Source organism: Phyllobates terribilis, unplaced genomic scaffold (assembly GCF_046119375.1).
Source record: "Phyllobates terribilis strain yellow unplaced genomic scaffold, ASM4611937v1 Scaffold_3__8_contigs__length_932513732, whole genome shotgun sequence".
In the NCBI taxonomy this organism is placed as follows: Eukaryota; Metazoa; Chordata; class Amphibia; order Anura; family Dendrobatidae; genus Phyllobates; species Phyllobates terribilis.
Window position 1 is genome coordinate 807,388,649 of NW_027362763.1, and position 23,153 is coordinate 807,411,801.

General features: G+C 40.2%; 1 protein-coding gene across 11 annotated transcripts in view; it reads right to left on the reverse strand.

The window, feature by feature from the left end:
• Nucleotides 1-23,153, reverse strand: part of ARID1B (AT-rich interaction domain 1B) — a 712,135-nt gene that overhangs the window by 173,653 nt on the left and 515,329 nt on the right. For 7 of the 11 annotated variants that reach the window (XM_073672421.1, XM_073672422.1, XM_073672425.1 and 4 more), the window contains one exon: nt 22,059-22,187. The exons of the other annotated variants lie outside the window; for them this stretch is intronic. In XM_073672421.1, the coding sequence (XP_073528522.1) occupies nt 22,059-22,187 (129 nt within the window). The remainder of the gene's footprint in view (nt 1-22,058; nt 22,188-23,153) is intronic. 11 annotated transcript variants of the gene reach the window in all.

Below are 23,153 nucleotides of genomic sequence, written 5' to 3' on the forward strand. Positions count from 1 at the left end.
TCAGGTGGAGAAGATTTCAGAAAGCCTCAGATACAATGCTGGTACTGCTATACATCCACTGGGTATCCAACCCTTATGACTGTAGTCTTTCCCTTCCCCCATAAAGAGTACTGCACCTATTTATGGGCTGCGGCTGGTATTGCGGCTCATCGTTATCCTCTTGATCTATAATAACGTCTGTATATTATATACATGAATGTCATTTAATAAATGTTATGCAGATAGTGCTAAATAGGTTGCCAATCCCTCGAACAAGCAAAACATTAGTGATCTTAGGATCATTGTCCTTGGCGGTGCATCGTTCTGTGTATTCAGGACTAGCGCTGCTGAGAACTATGGCAGGCTATGTGCACTGAGGGATCTATTACTGATCCATTACAGATGGATAAGTGCACATTGTTTACTGCTGTCTGCCTGTGTAAACCAGCTAGTAAACATTTACCAGTCAGTGTTGGTTTAGTGTCGCTGGTCGCCCATGCAAACGCACCCTAATGTCCCAATATTAATTTACACATATAATGGTTGCTGACAGATTTTTCTTATTTCTTCATCCAATTCAGAAATGCAGCTTGGTCCCAGTTTTCTTTTTTCTGTTCAAAAGATGCCTAATGCAGATAACCTAAATAAGGAATCATCCCTCCGCTTTACTGCATGTGAGGTGCAACTGCTTGATGTCGTTGAGAAGCGAAGGGCGTTCTTTCACATAGGAATGTCATCTCTCTGGTGAGGCTTTAACAAGGCATCAGGAGGAGCTCAAATTGCATAGAGGATTTCTTTTTAGCATGAGAGGAAAGAAAAAAAAATGTGATTTGTAAAAGGTTTCACTGCTTCATGAATACTTGTTTGTATTGTATGCGATTACAAAGAGAAATGATGACCTAAAATGTTGCCCTAAGTTTATGAAAATCACGTCAAGCCTTTTAAGACTAGAACTAAGCAAGAAAAAACAAAAATGTAGATTATTGTAGCGTATTTTAGATTCAATTTATTTCATATGCGGATGGGTGTCATATCCTGAAAAGGAATGGGTAAGGTGTACCGTGTAGACATCTCTGGCTTTACCATGGATCTGAAGATGGGGGTCTCATGACCATTGTGTGGTACTTTACAAAGGCATAGGTAGGGTTAGAGGAGGCAAGCGATGCACTTGGCTCTCTCCATTGCAGTCTATAGAGTTGTGAACACACAACAACATGCATGAATGGTCTTTTCGCCCATGAACTTCTAAATGTGGAAGAAGACGACTGCCATTCTTCCAAAAGGTGACCGTGGAAGTGGAACATGCATTTATCAAATACATATTGCATATATTTTGGATACGCTACATGTCTTAGATGCTGAAATCCCTTCAATTTTTCAGGTAACCCTTAAAATGGTTCATTGTAACAATGTTGCACCTGGACTAGAAAATTTGTACACTAGCTATCAGGAAACTACATGTTATTCTACGGCTAAGTGAGAACTTAATTCTTGGAATAGCTCTTTAACAAGGTTTCTAGTGAAGCCTTATTAAGGCAGTATGGAGAAGTAACAGGCCATGGAAACAAGCCAATTAAAGGAGAAAAAGTACACTTGTCCGGTATCTAGAAACTACGTGGCAACTTCCTCTAGCTTAACTTTTAGGACCTTTGTTGACTTGCAGTACAAAAATGGTGGTGTTTCTAGTCATGACTGAATTCTTATATGTAAGGCATTAAAGTGTATATTTGTTATGAGCTGCAACTTCTGTATTATATCTTTTGTAAAATATCCTATTTCCTAGAATAATTTATTTCTAGCCATATATTTTATTAATATATAAATAAGTTACTTCAAGGTTACTTAACGATATTTCATTATTAAAGGGAATCTGTCACTTGGTCTTTGCTAACCAATTTGAGACCAGCATAATTTAGGGGCAGAGACCCTGATTCCAGCTAAGTGTCACTAGCTGGCCTGCTTGCTGTCATTTTTGTAAAATCACTGTTTTATCTGCTGCTGATCTGCTAATTCACTGAATGTATTGCTGTATAAACCCACCCATACTACACATTGGCAGCTTTCAGTATACTCTGTATATGGGCAGAAAACTGCCAATCAGGAGGTGGGGGAGGGGTCATATAGAGCTCATGAGTATGAAAGACTACATTGCAGCAGGCTTACTAGTCCTCCAAAGATAAAATAGTGATTTTTATGAAAACTACATTCAGCAGCCAAACAAGTGACACATCACTGGACTATAGTATCTGCTTCTACATTATGCTGTTCTCAGATTAGGTAGCAATACTTGGGGACAGATTCCCTTTAATCTGCAAACTTCATTAACGTTTATATGCAAGTAGAATATGTCTACATATGTTTTCTCCAAGACGACTAGCAAGCTGTCATTTCCACAAAATTTTACTCTATTCCTGAAAATTAATGTCGCTTTCCCTGAGCATTAACGCAGTGCTATTGTAAATTTACCACATGGAATTAAAGCTCATGTCAACCTAGCAAAAGCAAGTCCAGTTCCTAGCTGGGGAGAAGACCTAAGCAGTTTATTACCACTTCTGTCTTCTATCTTGCCAGCTACACAGCACTCGATGAGCGCTATGTAGTATCCAAAAACATGTCACATGATCGCTGGGTGTTTACCAGTATAGCAGAGCTGTTAAGTTCTGGACCCAAATCAGCTCTGCCCATTCATGTCATTGTAGTGTGCTGTTTCCCCCTGTAACTGGTGCTCAAGTGAGAACAAATGATAAAGTAGTAAAAAAAAGTTCCCCAGATATGTTTGATGTAAATAAAATATATACATAAAATTATGAGAAAAAAAAAAACTATTGAAAAGTCCACAACAAAACAAAAAAAGGTGATTTTTTTTCATATAAAAGAACACAAACCCACACATATTAGGCATCTATTCAATCGTAATACCTTGGAAAATTAATTGTGAATATATATATATATATATATATATATATATATATATATATATATATATATATATATATATGCTGGCTCATTCGGCTGCACATAGAGGTAGACACAGGAACATTGTCTTTCTAAATCTCACGCTTCACTTGGATTATTGCAATTCTCATAATCCACGTCACCAGAAAATGTAAATACAGCCTTTGTCCGGCACAAGGAAAAACAAAGTAACAAGCCGACCTCATGGGACTCAGTACCTCGGACTGTCTCAATAACCACACTAGCCACCGGACAGTCTTTAGTATCCCCATGAATGCAGCAGACACCCACATTCTTCCTGGTGATCAATTGGAGAGGGAGAGTTGCCCTCATGAGGGTCACCAAACTCCCTGAGTCCAGTAGTCCAGTCATTTGCAAATCATTCACTTTTACAGGACAAGTTTGTGGCCCCTCACCGGGTGGACAGTCCACACTGCAATCTGGATACACGTAGAATGAACACCGGCATCCCATGGTGCAGTCCATTTACTCGGTGGTCAAGGGACAATGGGCAGCTATATGACCTGGGCCGTGACATCTCCTGCAAATTACATCCCTCGATGAGGCCCTCGGCATAACCTCCACCGCCTCCTTGGAAGCCTAACTCCCTTTTTAACCTCAGCCCCCCCCCCCAGTCGACCACCTGATACCTTTCGACCAGTCCAACCAAGTCATCGATATTCCGGGGATCTCCCTAGGCAAGCCAAGTTTGCATTGGTAGGGAGTGCATGAACTGGTCCATTACAACTCGCTCTGCCATCTGCTCTGGACTCCTGCTGTAACCACTTTTGGACAATGTGCAGCAGATTAACCATTTGGATGCGAGGGGGTTTGTCACGGTAATATGTCCAGCGATGGACCCGTTGTGTTTTAACTGACATTGTCACCCCCAAGTGCGCCAAAATTTCTGTTTTCAATTTTTCATATTCTTTGGCATCCTGTAAGGCCAAATCATAGTAGGTCTTTTGTGGCTCCCCCTTTAAGTATGGCGCCAGGACTTCCTCCCACTGCTTTGGCGGGCGTTTCTCCCTATCGGCGACCCTTTCAAAAACTTTTAAAAAGGCCTCTATGTCATCACCCGGAGTCATTTTCTACAAGGCTCTCCTCATCGCCTTCCGGACAGAGAAATCATCAGCTGACATTGGAGTCGGAGCTGCTGCCGTGCCACGAACCACTTATGCAAGTAAATCAATCTGCTGCTGCTGTTGTCTGATCTGTCGGTTGCTACTCCTGGTGCTGGCTTTGGACCAGATTCTTAATCAGCTGCTCCATTTTGTCTGACCACTGTTCCATTTCTACAGCGGCCTTCACCCAAGACATGAAGTTTCTCCTCAGCTGACACACTTGCTTCCCGGGGATCTTGCCCGCACTTCAAACACCAACTGTGGTAGATTGGCTCACTTGGCTGCACATAGAGGTAGACACAGGAACACTGTCTCTTTAAATCTTTCGCTTGGTTTTTTGAAATCTTCATAAACCACATGGCAAGAAAGCGTAAATACAGCCTTTATCAGGCACAAGGAAAAACGTAAAGTAATAAGTCCATACTAATAATCCTGGTTAACCCACTTGGCTTAGAGTTCAGCTTCAAGGTCCTTTAGCAAAAGACATTCAATCCAGGAAACCTGCAATCTCCATATGTCCAGCTTTCCTTAATACAAAAACACAGTTCCAGAGTTTGCACCTCCAGATCCACCCACACTCAAATGCTCTAGAAGTCTGGCTATTTATCCTCTGTACTACTCCCACTCTACAGGTGTTCAATTATCCTAGCACTAAACATGGCTGATTTACCCCACTCACCTCTTAGTGTGCAGGTTGATTTTTCCACGGTCTATATAACTGAAGCTAAAAACATTGGTGCTACAGATCTTCCTTCTAGTACTTTGCCAGTGACTTTGTCACAATATAAACATATACACACACACACATATATATACACATACCACCTGTAAGTGAGTCTCATGCAGTCATGTCTGAAAAAATAAAAATTATGTCTGTTAAAAAGAGAAGAGGTGAAAATGAAAAGAAAATTTGCCTGGTCATTAAGACCCCTTCAGACTTGGTTAAAATGAAAGTTGTTAATTTGTTATTACTTTTATAGTTATTCATGTATTGCAAAGCACAACGTTCACAGTGGATTGCATCAAGTACTAAGACTACAAACCTTCACATACTATAATTAAAAAAACCTAAAAAAATCCAAATGCTGAGAGGTCAATCACTATAAAGAAATCAAAATAATCTCAGGCGGCAGAAGTACTGAAGTACTATAGTTAAAGTGACCAGAGAGCCGCTCATTAATACTCCTTTACTGTCTAATAGTCTCTTTCTTGAATGCGTTTAGACATTCCGCTTAGGGAGTTAACTGTGCTGACCGAAAGTTATGCATTTTATTTATTTTCTAGAATAGAATGCGGCTCTCTGGAGTGGTGACCACAAAAGGAAAAACTAATAAAAGACCAAGAGCTTAAAATAGTTATATACAAGATTTCAAAATGTTCTAGAGATGGAATAAAATTAACCTACAAAATAGTACACTGCATTAGTCGCCCTTAGAAAGACTATAACATTAATCACAATTATTTATTATGCCGTTTTAGGTGTGGGTCTTTGGGGGAACCATCAAACTGTATGGTGGGGTATAAGGAGACTACCATACTGTGTGGCGAGAGCTTTGGGGAGACAGTCATACTGTATGTGGGGGGATCTTTCCGTGGAGAGAGATATAGGTGAATCTTCTTATTGTGTGGGAGAGCTGTGGGGGGGGACCATCTTACTGTGTACGAATGTGGGATCATTCGGTATGGGGGCATTTTATGGGCAACCAAACAATGTGAGGGTCATGGAAAGGGTATCTCGGTGGGTGAGAACACTAAGGTGCATCAGTAGGGGCAAAATAGCTGTAAATGCGACAATATATTCCGCTCTGTTTCTTAACCTCTTCAAGATGCGGCCAAAATCTGTTTTTGCATATTTGTCCCCCCCACCCCTTCTTCACAAAGCCACAGCTTTATCTTTCTGTCCATAAAGACACACGAGGCCTAGCTTTTTGTGGCATAAGTTGTATTTTTTAATGACACTATTCATTTTACCACATAGTGTACTGAAAACCGGGAAAAAACTTTCAAGTGGGGAGAAACTGTGAAAAAAACACAATTCTGACATTGTTCTTCGGGAATTGTTTTTATGTTATACATTTTGGGTGAAAATCACCTAGCAATATGATTCTGCTCACCAGTACGATTACAGCTATACCAAACATATCCACTGTTTTATTATTTTAATGGTGAAAAAAAAATCATAATTTGTATCGCCATTTTCCGAGCATTTTAATTTTTCGGAAGATAGAGCTGTGTCACAGCTTGTTTTTTGCAAGGCGAGACATTTTTATTCATACCATTTTGGGATAAGTATGACATTTTGATCACTTGTTACAGCACTTTTTTTATATATTTCAGACTTTTCTTAACATGGTGATACCACACGTGTATTTTTTTTGTTTAACCCTTTCGAGCCAGAGCCTGTTTTCGCCTTGGTGACCAGGCCAATTTTTACAATTCTGACTACTGTCAATTTATGAAGTAATTACTCTGAAACCCTTCAACAGATCCCACTGATCCTGAGATTGTTTTTTCATGACATATTGTACTTGATGATAGTGGTAAAATTTATTCGATATGAATTGCATTACTTTATGAAACAAATTGGAAATTTAGCGAAAATTTTGCAATTTTCAAACTTTTAATTTTCATGCCCTTATATCAGAGAGATACAGTACAGACCAAAAGTTTGGACACACCTTCTCATTTAAAGATTTCTCTGTATTTTCATGACTTTGAAAATTGTACATTCACACTGAAGGCATCAAAACTATGAATTGACACATGTGGAATTATATACTTAACAAAAAAGTGTGAAACAACTGAAAATATGTCTTATATTCTAGGTTCTTCAAAGTACCCACCTTTTGCTTTGATGACTGCTTTGCACACTCTTGGCATTCTCTTGATGAGCTTCAAGAGGTAGTCACCGGAAATGGTTTTCACTTCACAGGTGTGCCCTGTCAGGTTTAATAAGTGGGATTTCTTGCCTTATAAATTGGGTTGGGACCATCAGTTGTGTTGTGGAGAAGTCTGGTGGATACACAGCTGATAGTCCTACTGAATAGACTGTTAGAATTTGTATTATGGCAAGAAAAAAGCAGCTAAGTAAAGAAAAACGAGTGGCCATCATTACTTTAAGAAATGAAGGTCAGTCAGTCCGAAAAATTGGGCAAACTTTGAATGTGTCCCCAAGTGCAGTTGCAAAAACCATCAAGCGCTACAAAGAAACTGGCTCACATGAGGACCGCCCCAGGAAAGGAAGACCAAGAGTCACCTCTGCTTCTGAGGATAAGTTTATCCTAGTCACCAGCCTCAGAAATTGCAGGTTAACAGCAGCTCAGATTAGAGACCAGGTCAATGCCACACAGAGTTCTAGCAGCAAACACATCTCTACAACAACTGTTAAGAGGAGACTTTGTGCAGCAGGCCTTCATGGTAAAATAGCTGCTAGGAAACCACTGCTAAGGACAGACAACAAGCAGAAGAGACTTGTTTGGGCTAAAGAACACAAGGAATGGCCATTAGACCAGTGGAAATCTGTGCTTTGGTCTGATGAGTCCAAATTTGAGATCTTTGGTTCCAACCACTGTGTCTTTGTGTGACGCAGAAAAGGTGAACAGATGGACTCTACATGCCTGGTTCCCACCGTGAAGCATGGAGGAGGAGGTGTGATGGTGTGGGGGTGCTTTGCTGGTGACACTGTTGGGGATTTATTCAAATTGAAGGCATACTGAACCAGCATGGCTACCACAGCATCTTGCAGCGGCATACTATTCCATCCGGTTTGCGTTTAGTTGGACCATCATTTATTTTTCAACAGGACAATGACCCCAAACACACCTCCAGGCTGTGTAAGGGCTATTTTACCAAGAGGGAGAGTGATGGGGTGCTACGCCAGATGACCGGGCCTCCACAGTCACCAGACCTGAACCTATAAAGGACATATTGATACTCATGCTAGAGCAACTCCATTTTGTCTGCTTGCTTTAAAATCATGTTATTATCACTCCTTGCATAACATACATTCTTTCTTTTTCTTCCCATGGAACTTATCTCACACTAACCTTTTCTCAAGAGAACATTTTGTCAGACACTCTGTTATCTAACTTGTTTAGGCCAGGTTTGACCTTGTAAAATTTCCATAGTGCTTCAAACTAACAATGATAATATGACCATATATGTGTTTCCGTAATAATTGTACTAACATCAGTTAGCCTATAGTATTGTAGTGTGGCTGTAGAGTTGATTGGCTATTTGATATACTCAAAACAATATAAAATGCTAAGCAAAATAAACGGGATCAGAGATTCTTTGAATCTTCCCAATACAGAGCACGCATTGCCTCCGTTTGGTTTTCTGTGGATTGCGCAATCAACATAATAATTTGACACTCACTTGGTCAACCGTGAAGGGTTATTGCCCTCCCTTAACAAACCCAATGGAGATGGTTTGGGGTGAGCTGGACCACAGAGTGAAGGCAAAAGGGCCAACAAGTGCTAAGCATTTCTGGGAACTCCTTCAAGATTGTTGGAAGACCATTTCCAGTGACTACCTCTTGAAGCTCATCAAGAGAATGCTGAGTGTGCAAAGCAGTCATCAAAGCAAAAGGTGGCTACTTTGAAGAACCTAGAATATAAGACATATTTTCAGTTGTTTCACACTTTTTGGTTAAGTATATAATTCCACATGCGTTAATTCATAGTTTTGATACCTTCAGTGTGAATGTACAATTTTCATAGTCATGAAAAATCTTTAAATGAGAAGGTGTGTCCAAACTTTTGGTCTGTACTGTAATTCAGATGAAACCCCCGCAGGATCCATTCACTATAATGAGGCAACAGACTTACTCTGGACTCAGTCTGGCCTCTGTTTAGCAGTGTCCTTTTTTTCAAAAGTGCACAAAACTGTGTTCAACCGCACTCGTTATGCACACCTAAAAAACTGACACCGTGGGATCATAGGCCAGACGGTGTCCACAGTGCCTCCCATCTGCCTCATTACAGGGAATATTTCACTGGGGGTTCTGTCTGAATCACCTATTTAGGAGATTTACATGGAATCATGTGAGCAGAATAAATGTGAGCCGAGCCTTACTGTGTTGTTTTGGGAAGCAGAATGAACAAATCAGCAGCAGGTCAAGAATTAGTTTTATTTTTTACGCCGTTCATCATGCGGTCTAAGTGATTAGATGACTCTATTCTTCGGGTCGGTGCGATTACAGCGATACCAGATTTATATCGGGTTTTTATGTTTGGCTGCTGTCGCACACTAAAAGACGGACGCTTTTTTTTTGTAAAAACTAGTTTTTGCAAAGCCATCTTTCGAGAGCTATAATTTTTCCATATTTCGGCCGACAGAATCATGTTAGGGCTTGTTTTTCGCGGGACGAGTTGACGTTTTTATTGGTACCATTTTCGAGCACTTTTTGATCGCTTTCTATTCCGTTTTTTGAGAGGCAGAATGAACAAAAAACAGCAATTAAGGATTTTTTTTTTTTTAATGCCGTTCCATGCGTGGTTAAAGTGATAAGTCAGCTTTATTCTTCGTGTCAGTACGATTACAGCGATACTACACTTATATAGTTTTTTATGTTTTGGTGCTTTTACACAAACTATTTCATAGAAAAAAATTGTTTTTGCACGACTTTGTTCTGAGAGCTATAACTTTTTTATTTTTCCACTGATGGAGCTGTATGGCAGCTTCTTTTTGCGGGACAATAAGACGTTTTTAGCGGTACCATTTTTATTTCCATTTGGCTTTTTGATCGCATTTTATTCCACTTTTTGTTTGGCGGTATGATGAAAAAGCATAGTGTTTTGCTACTTTTATTATTTTTTTACAATGTACACAGAAGGGGTTAATTAGTGTGAGTGTTTTATAGATAGGGTTGTTCCGGATGCGGTGATACCAAATATGTATACATTTTTTATTTTTGCATAAATATACGGATTTATTGGTAAAAAAAAATTTTTATTTAATTTGTGATTTTATTTTTTAATAGTTTGAAAACATTTTAGCCTTTTTTTTTTTTTTACTTTTTTTACTTAGGCCCTTCAATTTTACTTTTTCTGATGACTGGTTTCATGCAATGCAATAGGTCTCGTGCAATGCAATACACGTGTAACAGTTTTAGGCTGTGTGCCCACGATGCGTTTTTAATGCGTTTTTGCAGCTGCGGAAACGCATTAAAAATGCATTAAAAACGCATGGTAGAAGGGCAGCAATGTTACCCAATGATAATCCGCATGTGCTGTGCCCATGCTGCGGAAATTTCCACTGCAGATTATCATTGCGGAAAAAAACGCAGCACTACCAATTATTTTGCTGAAGTGCTGCGTCTTCGCCGCCATTGACTTGCATTAGACCGCATGGATTACGCATCACTGTATATGTAGATGCGTAATCCAAGCGTTCTAATGTGCGGATGGTACCCGGGTGTAGATGGGAGGAGAGTCTCATCCACACCCAGGTACCATTAAAAAATCTGTAAAAAAAAGAATAAAATAAAAAATAAATGTATACTTACCTTCTGTCGGCCCGCGCACCGCTCCTACTTGCTTCCCGGCACTTTGCAGTGAATTGAAGGACCTGTGCTGACGTCAGAGTCATGTGACGGGTCACGCGACGCTGATGTCGGCAGGTCTTTTCAATTCATTGTTGCCGGCAAGGGAGAACGGAGTGAGCGGGACACCGGGGGCCATCGGAGGGTAAGTATACATTTATTTTTTTATTTTTAACTACTCTCTCGGGTCACACTATATAAATCCATACCATTTGCATGGATTTATATAGTGTGACCAAGTTGTCACAAGCACTTTCCAACTGATGCTAATCACTTGGAAAGCGCTTGTCAATCCGCATGCGGAAATGTCATTGGGTAACCGCTCCATTTCCGCATGTCCCTGGCAGGAAAACGCATGTACAATCCGCATGCGTTTTTTTCTGCCAGGGAGATGCAGAAACGCTCAGGAAAAAATCCTGAGCATTTCTGCATCGTGGGCACATAGCCTTACACTGTCAGAACTGATAAACTCAGCTGCTCGCTGAGCCTAGCAGGCCACCGTACATGGCAGACGTGGAGGTCATCATGTGACCTCCGGCTGCCATGACAACGCCAGATCTTATCACAGGGGTCGTCGGAAAGGTGAGTGGATGACCCTTTCTCCCTCTCACTATAATCTAAATGCCGCGATCGCTATGGATCGCGGCATCTAAAAGATAGCAATGGGTCAACATCATTGGGACCTGATCCAATCAGGTCCCGATTATGTTACCTATCAGAGAAGTCACTCTGCACAGGAATCTCAGCGCTTGCAGGACCCTGGGGGTCCTGAGAGCTGCGAGACCGCCGACCGTTTATAAACGTCTGCGCTGCACAGAGCCCAACAAGCACCAACGTTTATGTACAGTGGGCGGTTGGGAAACGGTTAAATTATCTTTATTTTTATTGTGGGAATAGGTGGGGTGAATTTATCTTATGTTGTAATTGTTTTTCAGATTTTTTTTTAACTTTTCACTGTTCTTAATAACTTAATCTTTAGGGGACTTGAAACTTCAATCATCTGATTGCTTTTGCTATATATAGCAATGCCACAGGCTGGGTTTCAAAGGAGCTCCGCAATGACAAACATGGAGGTCTTCAACAGCCCCCCTGCTGTAATAGCAACAAAACGGCGACTCACGATCACATCATGAGTGGCTGATTGGTACATGGAATGAAGCGTCCCCATAGCAGTGATGCATACAGAAAAAATCAAAGTCTCCTTTGAAGTACGGCCACAGGCTGGGTTTTAAAGGAGCTCCATAATTACAAGCACCAAGGTCTTCAGAAGACCACCGGCTGTCATAGCAACTCATTGCCGACCCATGATCAGGTCACTGTCCCTGCTTTTGGACAAATTGAACATGAAGAGTTAATCTGGGATCAGCTGCAGCCCTGGCTTCCTCTTCATGTTCAGTTTGTCCGAAGACGGTGACAGTGACGCCAGCGCTGATTCGGCGCCGTGTAGCACGTATCATTCTACCGCATCACAGCCCTGGGACCGCGAGTGCCGGCACCGCTGGAATGGAGCCGGCATGGGAGCAGAGTATAGTTTTATTTATTTTATCAGAGCCGAACATTTAGTTTAAGAAGGTGTTGTCCACTATTAATCAGACCTTTATAAGGGTATGTTCACACTGCGTCTTTTTCTGACTTTATGCAATTTCAAACCTAAATTACCATAAAAAGAACACATAAAACATTCTAAAAAATCTCCCTACACATTTTAATGGAAAAACAAATTGCTACACACGTTCAGACTTTTATGCATCTTTTAAGTGCTTTAGACTTTCAAACACACATTGTTAAAGAAAAGAAAGCAATGTCACTTCTTTGAAGCTTCCCCTTTGAAAACACTCCAAACTAGGTTTTTTTTGTTTTTTTTTTATCAGGGCCGAACATTTAGTTTAAGAAGGGGGTGTCCTAGTAGTGGACAACCCCTTTAATATGAAGGATTAAACAATCATGAATATCTTTTCATATATACTGTATGTGGAGTGCAGCTGGACACATTGGGGCAGTGATAAGAATTTCACACAAGTTTTTGACAACTTTTGTCATATTTTTGGAACTTATTTTTCAAAATATAATTTATACTAAGTGATCTAAAATATGTAGCAAATCAATGCAACGAAATGGAGTAAGTGGCCTGGTATTGTACAAAGACGAAGGGCATATTTAGTTCATGGTCAGCAAAATCTGCAGAGCAAGGATAACAAAACTTTTGAAAAATAAACGTATAAATTCCTTTGCTACAAAGCAAAATGAAAAGCCTGACCTGGCACAACACAGTCGTAAGAGTTTTAGATGGCTACAAAATGTGTCCTTGCGTAACCACAAGATTGTCCTGCACTGCAGAATATAGAAGGTAAATGGAACAGCAATAGCTCTGAGACACAGAGCTTTATCACGTCATTAAATGAGATTTCGAGCTGTAATAAAAACATGCTTAAAACCTTGCAGATGGCAGTCTTGCTGGGTTCACATCCAACTGACATACTGCTGACCAGAGAAGGTCACAAATACAAAGAACAACTGCTTCAATTGGTGAAACAAAAGACAACAGAGTTGTGTTTTTCGTGGTCAGAAATGAATTAGTAATTTTAATGTGTGTAAATGCTCAGTAACACTGCTTTATATGAAGGAACGAAACCATAGGACATGGTGTTGTCATATTGTTACTACAAGTTCACATTCACACAAAGGCCTCATCGCCCGCTCTACTGTCATAAGCAATTGTAAAGCATTAGGAGGATGTCCAGTCTAATGAACATATAAAGTAGCAACCAAAAGTTTTGCATTCTTTATTTTAAAAGTGTGATTACTTTTGTCTGGTTGTTGTGATGCTATTTTCCTGGTGATGAATTGAAAATGCATGAAGTCATAATGCAAGACCTTCATTTTAACCAAATTATTTTTGAATATAGGTATGGTAAGGGCCGGTATAAGAACACGGCGTACCCGGACAAGTGCCAGGGCCCTGGATCATCAGAGGGGCCCATTCTCTGTCGGGGCCCCGGCCGCTTCCCCGGCACCTGTTCAGGACCGCCGGCTTGGCTTGATTGCTGGCACTTCACCAGACATGGCCGCGCGCAGGGGCGACACTGCACCTTTAATTGTGCTTGTGTGTCGCCCCTGCCATATCATTACTACCAGACACAGCACACTGCACGCGGCCATGTCTGTTGAAGTGCCGGTAATCAAGCAGCGCCAGCGGTCCTGAACAGGTGTCGGGGAAGCAGCCAGGGTCCCGACAGCGAGTGAACCCCTGTGATGGTGCAGGGCCATGTAGATGACATGCCAGCGTCCCCCCTGCACTGCCACATACCTGAGGAGCTGCTGGACTGGATACAAGGCGGGGGCTGGAAAAAGAGGCTTCCCCAATCCCCATATTAAAAATATTTGTAATGTGTTTGTGTGTGCATGTATGATGTGAATGTCTGTGTATGTAAGTGTGTATGACTGTGTATATATATTTGTCAGTTTTATATGCGTTTTTAAGAATTTGTGTTCTAATATATATGCATGTCTGTATGTGTACGTATCTGTGTATGTTTGTGTATGTGCGTGCCTGCGTATTGTATGTGTGCATATCGGTGTACTGTGTGTGTGTGCATGCCAGCGTACTGTGTGTGCGTGTCTGCGTACTGTGGGTGCGTGTCTGCGCACTGTGGGTGCGTGTCCGCGTACTGTGGGTGCGTGCATGTTTGTATATGTGAAGGATGAGGGGACAGCCTGGGCCCTGTGTTGTATACCTATATTTCTCAGCCATATATGTGCATCATGAATGGTGGTATGTGTTAAAGGGGCCCACTGAGACTCTTTCGCCTGGGGCCCATGAAAACCTGGAGCCGGCCCTGGGTATGGTCATTTAATTAAAGAAAACTGACTGCCAAAAGTTTTGCATATACCATTTATTGATCACAACATAGAGAAACATTCATTGTTTACAATGCCATAACTTGCTATTTTGTAGCATAACATCTTGCTTTAATTACTGCATTATACCGACGGGGCATTGAAGCCACTAGGGTATTCAAGACATCTTGAGGGATCTAGCTCCATTCCATTTGCAAATCTACGAACAATTCATCTTTATTGCTATGGGTAAGGGCCCCAACTCATCACCCTAACTCATCTCAAAGGTGCTCTATAGGGTTTAAATCAGGTGATTGGCTTGGCCATTGCACCAGGCCAACATTTTCTTTGCTAACCAATCTTTGACTAAATTGGATGTGTGCTTAGTATCATTCTCTTGCTGGAATTTCCATCCCCTGCCTACTTTGGTTTTACCATGTGGCAGCATTACTGTCACAGGTGTGTCAGGTTTGACAGACAGTCATACAGGGTCCAGCTGTATAAGATCGCTGTGTTTGGCCTTGCAAACATCTTCATGATCCCTCTCCCTTTAGGACCCAGCGTTGATTCTCACCTTGTTTGGGGATTCTACCTTTAGGACCCAGTGGTGATCCGCACCTTCTGCTGCTAATTAGCACGCCCTTGTTGTATCCTTAAGAATCACTCTCTGGAGAAACTGAGTGTATTTCTCTATTCAGGCCTGACTAGTAGTCGGCTAGAATTTTCTTGGACTTCTTAGTGGATTGTTGCCGTGTGCTCTCAGGTGTCATCTTGAAGATAAGTGTATTCCCTTGTTAGTTTCCCTTGTGTGTACTTTAGTTTGTAGAGGGGCTGACTAGTGCTTACCCCTCCCACTCCCTACCTAGGGCCTAGCTTTAGAGTTAGCTAGGGCCAGGTTTCCTGCTCGGCGACAGGTGCAGAACCCATACAGGGTCCATAGGGGAGACAGGGTTTGTCATTTGAGCTGTTAAGGGGTCTCCACTTCCTCTTTCCCTACTTGTAGGGCACCCTTCCCTTTTCCTGCCGTTATACGCTGGGTTCTCCTCATACCCAGCGTGATCTTTATATTCTCCAGTATATCCTTGTACATGGTAGCATTCATATTTCCATCAATTCTATTTAGAGGGCCAAAGGCAGATGAAGGAAAGCAGCCCCAAACCATGACATTGCCACCACCATGTTTCACTCTAGGTGTTTGGTACCTTACATCATTTTGTTTTCCTATTGGGCGGTAAATATAGTGCTTGCCATCACTACCAAACAGATTGAACTTGGATTCATCCAACCATAACACCTTAGACCAATCTGTCTCTTTCCATTGGCTGTGTTCTTTGGCAAACTTAAGTCAGACCTACCAGTTCTTTGCAGAGATGAAAGGTTTCTTGACTAACTCGTGCATTCAACCCTACTGCCCTTAGCAGTCGCACCACAGTTTGGCGACTCACTTTGATCCCATATTCTTCATTCATTTCGTGCAAAATCTATACAGCACTTTTATGGACATCAGACACGGACATTTTCTTAATAATGTGATCAGCTTTGGAGGAAGTTTTCCATGGTCGTCCACTTCTAGGATTGTCAGCTGTTCCATAACCACCTTTTTCTTTCTTTAATATATGTGACACGTGACTCTGAGAACAGTTGTATTCCACAGCTACCTCTTTTTGACTTTTGCCTGACTTCACTCTCAGAATAAGCAGCTTCCTGACATATTACTTCCTGACATTTGGTGATAAATTTGGCTTGGTCTTTGCCATGTTTTAACCTAAAACATACATTAAAAAAATTTAAGGCAAAATTCGACTACCCATGACAAAATATACTAAACATTTGGCCCAGGAAATGTTGAAAACTAACACAAAGGGATAAAACAATATCAAAATTTTTTTTCCTTGTAGCTGACAACCATTTGCTTCCGGTTTACTAAAATCATCAGGAAAATGGCATCACAACAAGCAGACAGAAGCACACTTTTTTTAAAAAATGTCATAGTTTGGTCACCTCAGATTTAAATGAAGTCCGTCAGCACAAAATGACTGCTTAAACTAAGCACTTGTTTTTTCATCCATTCCATTTACTGCTCCTCCACCGTTTAAACCTTTCTTGATTGACAGCTCTGGCTTTACAGGAGTCCGAGGATGGTGGAAATGGTGGGAAGGTTCACGGAACTGCACTGACAGTCCGTTCTTGGTCTGAACTGTCATTTTATGTTGAGAAACTCCCTTTAAAGTGTATTTTCATTGATATTGGAGCTCACATACCCCAACTGGAGTATAAGCAGGGTGCTACATGGCAACCTGTTGTGCTACCAAGGTTCGCTCGGTGCCGCTGCTACATCGCAAAACAATACAAGTGAATGGAATTGCATTGCAACCTAACAAGTCACAAAAAATATGATAAGGTTGGAGTTCTTGTGAATTTCTTGTTGCAGTACACCCAGAGTCGCAATGAGACCCCATTCACTTGTATTGTGCTGCGATGTGGCACTGAGTGAAACTTCATCGCGTGGTAGGTGTCGTAGCCAAAGTTACCATGTAGCCCAAGCCTATAGGTTATAAAGGTGCAAGAAGCTTTCTTAGGCCTTATTCACTTGTCAGGGCTTAAACATGTATGTGTAAAAATGGTGCCAGCATCAGTGTTGTGCCTCAGTGTCTCAGTTCTTACTATCAGTGTGCCATCCGTTCGCCCGTTTTTACCATCCCTGTGTCATCCGTATGTCCGTTTTTTCCATCCCTGTGTCATCCGTGCGTCCGTTTTTACCATCCCTGTGTCATCCGTATGTCCGTTTTTTCCATCCCTGTGTCATCCGTGCGTCCGTTTTTACCATCCCTGTGTCATCCGTATGTCCGTTTTTTCCATCCCTGTGTCATCTGTGCGTCCATTTTTACCATCAGTGTGTCAGACTTTTTCACGGATGAATAAAGAAATAAGTTAATTACAAAGCTTCTCCTAGACTTTGCAATGTAAAACCCAGACAGCATGCATATGACATCCGTGTGCTGTGTTTTTAATGGACCCATAGACTTCTATTGGCCCATGTCATTCATCCACAGAAAATGGACATGTCTCTGTATGTTTTGCCCAGACACATGGTCTGTTAAAAAAAATATGGACATGTGAATAGCACCAAAGATTATAATGGGTATGTGCAGTATCCGCGAAAAAACGGCGGATACAACACGTAAGTACATCATGGATGTGTGAATGAGGCTTGAACCTAGGATTTAAAAAAAAAATAAAAATGGATTTCTTAGTTTTTATGTACTGGAAGGAAATTTTTTATCCTAAACCAAGGCAGAGTTTCAACCAATATTAACGTCACATTAGAACTCACATAAATGCATTCAGCTTTGATAAAATGCTACTCAGTATTCCCCATAATGCCTAGCATCTATCACATAACATGATGTAGTACAGCCAATCGGTAAGGACCATCACAGCCTGTATTAAAGCTGAGGCAAGGAATGCAGCATAAATTTTAGGGTGATTTTAGGATAGTGAGAGAAAATCAGCTCAGCAATACAGATAGGAAGAGGATGCCATAAAACATTGGACAAATAATCCAGAGAGTAATAATGTATTGTACAACTGCAGAACTGATGAAAATATGGGTAGTAGTCGGTAAATAATACAGTGATAGAATTGACAGGAGTAGAGATGGATTGATCAATGATATGGGATAGCTGGCATTTGTACCACTCTGTTTAAATTACATATACACATTTTTCTTCAGATCTAATGCACTAAAAAGCTACAGCAAGTCACAATTAAAAAAAATAATCTGAAATCAGTGTCAGTCAGAGATGGTATTGGTTGCTTGTCACAAGCGACACTAGTTTATGCATTTATTGTGCAATCCTTTCTGTGAAGGAGAAAATCATTGTTTTTACATCTATACGAGCCACGCCAATACAGCGGCCTGTTGCAGATGCTGGATTTCTGGACATGTACTGCCTAACATTTCTAGTTACATTACTTTTGGGAAGTGGGCTGAATTTTGTTAATATCTTTTTCTGCACACCCGTTTTACTAGTCCAACTTGACAATACACACAACACCTATACTGCACATTTTGATTTGTATACACATACTCACCTACCTAGCATTTCTCTTAAGGCTTTTTTTAGAACAGGTTAAAAATTTGGGATTGAAAGTTTTGTCAAAAGTTAATTATAGTGTTGTAGAAAATATACTTTGTGCATGCCGAAGGGCGAGAAGCAATGTGAGCAGCGCGCACTCACAGCGTGCACTCACAGCGTGCACTAAGCCTCTGAGTACCAACTGCTTCCGAAGCATGCGCAGATCAAAAATGAAGCTGGGGACATGCACCTAACTTCAATGCACATGCTCTGGCTGTCATTAGTGACATTTGGCCAATTCCACCCATTGTTGAAACAGTGGTGGGCTTCACTACTAGCCGAGGAAGCGTAACTGAAGCTAATGGAATACAGATAAAGTTTGCATATTATAGTAATGATGTAAGTTACCCCCTTTCACAATAAGGGAAATACTTTAAGAGACTGTAGTAAGATATACCTGTATCTGATAAATGGAATATTTCATGACTGTTCCATTGTAGCATTTCCATGTATAGGAAATATGAACAGATCACTGCCCATAACAATGCATATTTTTCTCACAAACTAAACTCATATGCTCTATGTATTCACTGTCCTGCACCTACCAATATTTTGTTGGTCATACTAACAATAGTAATAGAAGTTTTTGACAGTTTTTTGACAATGGTTTTCTCCGATTTTTTTCACCCAAGCCAATACTTAGTAAGATTTAAAGGATTAAAATGTTGTAATATACAGTTTTTGTCAAAAATCAATACCATTTTTGCTTTTCTGATAAGTCCTACATGACCTTTTTAGATACATGCAATTTTCTATGTAAATTATATGCAGTACATTTGACTCGTGATCCAAGTCATCTGGTAACGGCCACAAGTGTCAACACTGCACAACAGTGCATGGGACAAAGGACACTTGGGGCATGTGTATTTGCACAGCTTCATGTTGGATGGCGTAAGTAACATAGTGGGTGGCCTCTACACCACTGACAGCTCACTGCTGTCGCTGGGACATGTGCACAAACCAGAAAATTAATAAAACACAAACTGAGAGTCAAGCTTCATAATTACATCAGTACTTTGTGTTCACGTGCCTAGTATACATATTGTCAAATGCTTTATATTTTAGTAGCATTGTTTTAAGAGAGTTTAAAATGTATCAAATACCATTTCACATCTCTAAAGTGCTTGGACCCTCATGTGTTAAAGAGTAACTTTCATTTTATTTTTTATTTAATAACTCAATAGATTTACAATAGATTTAAATTTACACATAAGTAAAAATAAGCAACTTTGTAACAGATCTGATCTGAGAACCTGCTTCTCATGAATTGATTCACTTTCAAAATGTTTCAAAATTTTTAATTCACAGGTAACATCTGTATTGACCCCTTTACCACCTTGAATTTTTCCGTTTTTATCTTTTACTCCCCTTCATCCCAGAGCCATAACTTTTTTTTTAGTTTTCGGTCAATATGGCCATGTAAGGGCTTAGTTTTTTTCAGGACGAGTTGTACTTTTGACCAACATTACTGGTTTTATTGTGTACTGGAAAACAGGAAATAATTCAAAGTGCGGTGAAACTGAAAAAAAGTGCAATTCCACAATTTTTTTTTTTTTTTACCGTTTTCACTAAATGCTAAAACTGACCTGCCATTATGACTCTCCAGGTCATTACGAGTTCGTAGATACCAAACATGTAACATGTATAGGTTCTTTTTTATTTAAGTTTTGAAAAAAAAAATCAAAAGTTTGCAAAAAAATAAATAAATACCGCCATTTTCCAAGACCCATTGAGTCTACATTTTTCGGGATCTAGGGCTCTTGGGGTAGACACGATCTTTTGATTTTATTGCAATCTTGCAATGACCAAAGAACCGTAATTCTGGCATTTTGATTTTCTTCTCGTTAAACAGTTTACCAATTGGATTAATTTTTTATATGTTGATAGATCGGGCGATTCTGAACTCGGCAATACCAAATATGTGTATATTTGATTTTTTTTATTAATATTGTTTTATTTTGAATAGGGCAAAATATGGTGATTTGAACTTTTATATTTTTTAAAAAAAAAACGTTTTTTTCTTTACTTTACACATGCTTCAATAATCTCCATGGGAGACTAGAAGCTGCGATCATCCGATCGCCTGTGCTACATATAGCAGGGCTGAAGCCTGCTGTGTGTAGCATAAGTGCTCACTTGCTATGAGCGCTGACGGTTAAGTGAAGACAGATTGTTACATTACTGAGATAAGGAATGGCAGTTGCTAATGATAAAAGATTCTATGTAGAGCGGAGGTGGAGAGAGCAGCTAGAATCAGAGCTCTTGCTTTTCCCTACCCCCTCGCCTCTACAGAGTTTATCCAGTTTGAGACTAGATATAGTTTAGATAAAGGCCTTGAATTCTCAATTTAGGTTCAAATACCACAAAAAAATTTTTGCAAAACGAATTTTCGCAAACATTTTGTGACTTAGTGTTTTCACATCAGTTTTTGGCCAGCTCTGCCAAAGTAGGCAGAGCTGGGGGATGAGCTAGGGAGGGACAGGGTGTGGCAAAGCCCACTCCACAAATTTACGAAAAAATGTGGCATACCTTATGCGAAAAATGTTACTCCAATCTATGATTGGAGTAACATTTCGGAAAAGGCGCACGTCCTCTGCCTTATTCATTAATTGGCTTGTGCCTCTTAAAGAATTTGGAGCATGCCACTGCCTGCATGCCTGTCCTTAACGTATGATAAAAAAAAAAAAAGGAAAGCAAAATTGGGTAGAAAAAAACCTCAAAGCAAAAAAAATGTCAACCGTTCTTTATATTCCATAATGTGTATTTTTCTTTTTTATGTCCAGAGTTCTGTGAACCAGGAAAAAGGGCTAAACAAGTGTTTTCTTCTCAGTGCTTCAGTCTCCATGAATGATAACAGCGTGACCTAAAGAAATCAGAAACTGACAAACGACTTGAAGAGAAGCAACAAATACAAAAGCATTTCTAATCTTTCTGGAAAAAAAAGACAAGATCATTGTACTCTTTAAAAGCATAAAGAGATTGGAAAACACCATGCTATGAATAAATTCAAGGTCAAAAGACACCTTTCTTGAAAAAGTCAGATCTGAATAACCGGAGCAGAAAAAATTGCATTCATATTAACCATGTATGACACAAAACACTTCTCAGCCAAAAACATACAAAATGACAACCACAAAAGAAAACAAGTGAAATGAGTGGCGCAGTTCTAGTGAGGCACCATCAGTCACCTTTGCAGGCATGAAGGGTAGAAAGACCATGAGCCATGCTGGATGTTGTGGCAATGCCTAAAAGACATGCACTTCCCATCATCTAAGTTAGTATCAGTACAACTTAAAGGATGTTAAAGCTTTTATAGCTGTTGTAAAACTTCCACTGGTAGCAAACACACCACAGCAAGGATTACATGCCACAAAAAGTCAAAGAACAAGCAGAGTTATTATGCAAAAGGTTAATAAAATCAATAAAAGAACAAACAAAAACTAATGGCCAGGGTCCCAAGGCATGGACAGTTCTACCTACCCGTACTGATCAGGCTGATGCATCATTGGAACCTGAGAGTTGCCATAGTTGGGATGCTGTGAGGAAAACATGGGGCGTCCGGCAGCCCCAGACTGGCTGGGATAAACAGGTGACCTAATGTATGGTGGCCTAGAGCAGGACAAAAGAACAGGCTACTTTGGATATGCACTTTAATCAAATGAGCCAATTAACATCTACCAGCAAAAATATCTAAGAGAAAATAGTCAATTAGCATTTTATAATACAAGGACAGGGAATGCTAACGGTATGTTCACACATTGTTTTTTTTTTGTTTTTTTTAGGCAAGTATGGAGTGGGTCCACTTCAAAACCTGTCTGAAAAGTGCTAATTAAACGATTAAAATGAACATGTTCATATCTTCAATCATTTGAATGTCTTTTAACCAGTTTAGTTTCCAATAATGCTCAGCAGTTAAAAAAAAGTGAGCCGATCATTCTTCAGGAGTCTCCAGCTATGAAGACCCTCTGTACGGGAAGGCTCAAAAAACGCCCAGGTATCATTGTGACCTATTTGCCAGCGTTTTTTATTCAAAACCTGGTAGTGGTTTCTTCATTGTTGAATGGAGTTAAATAACTGCTGGTAGTCCCCAAAACAAACCCCACCCTCCATCACCCCCCAAAAAATGCTGGAAAAACACTGGGGGTAAAAACGTGCTTGGAAAACAACCAAGAACACTTTAAAAAAAAAAAAAAGTTTCAAGTTTACAATATGACAAACATCAGAAAATGAAAAATTTCCTGAAGCATCTTCTGCTTAAACACACATTTTTAGCAGCCTGACAAAAAAAAGCATTGTGTGAACATACCCTAATAAAATCTTATGAAGAAATTTCAGTTTTTATTGAGTCCTGAAATGGAAGTCTTACAGCTGTTAAAATTTACAAAAAAGTAACTCACTGATACTTACTGTAATAAGTAAAACAATTACTGAACAAATCCTCCAGAATGGAACACTTTTGTCAAAAATAGCATGTGCCAGTAATCCATGTAATTTGTCACTTTGGGCATATAGAAGAATCCTTAGGGTACTTGTAACCAAAGATCCTAGCAAATGAGCATAATGCACAGCTGTGTA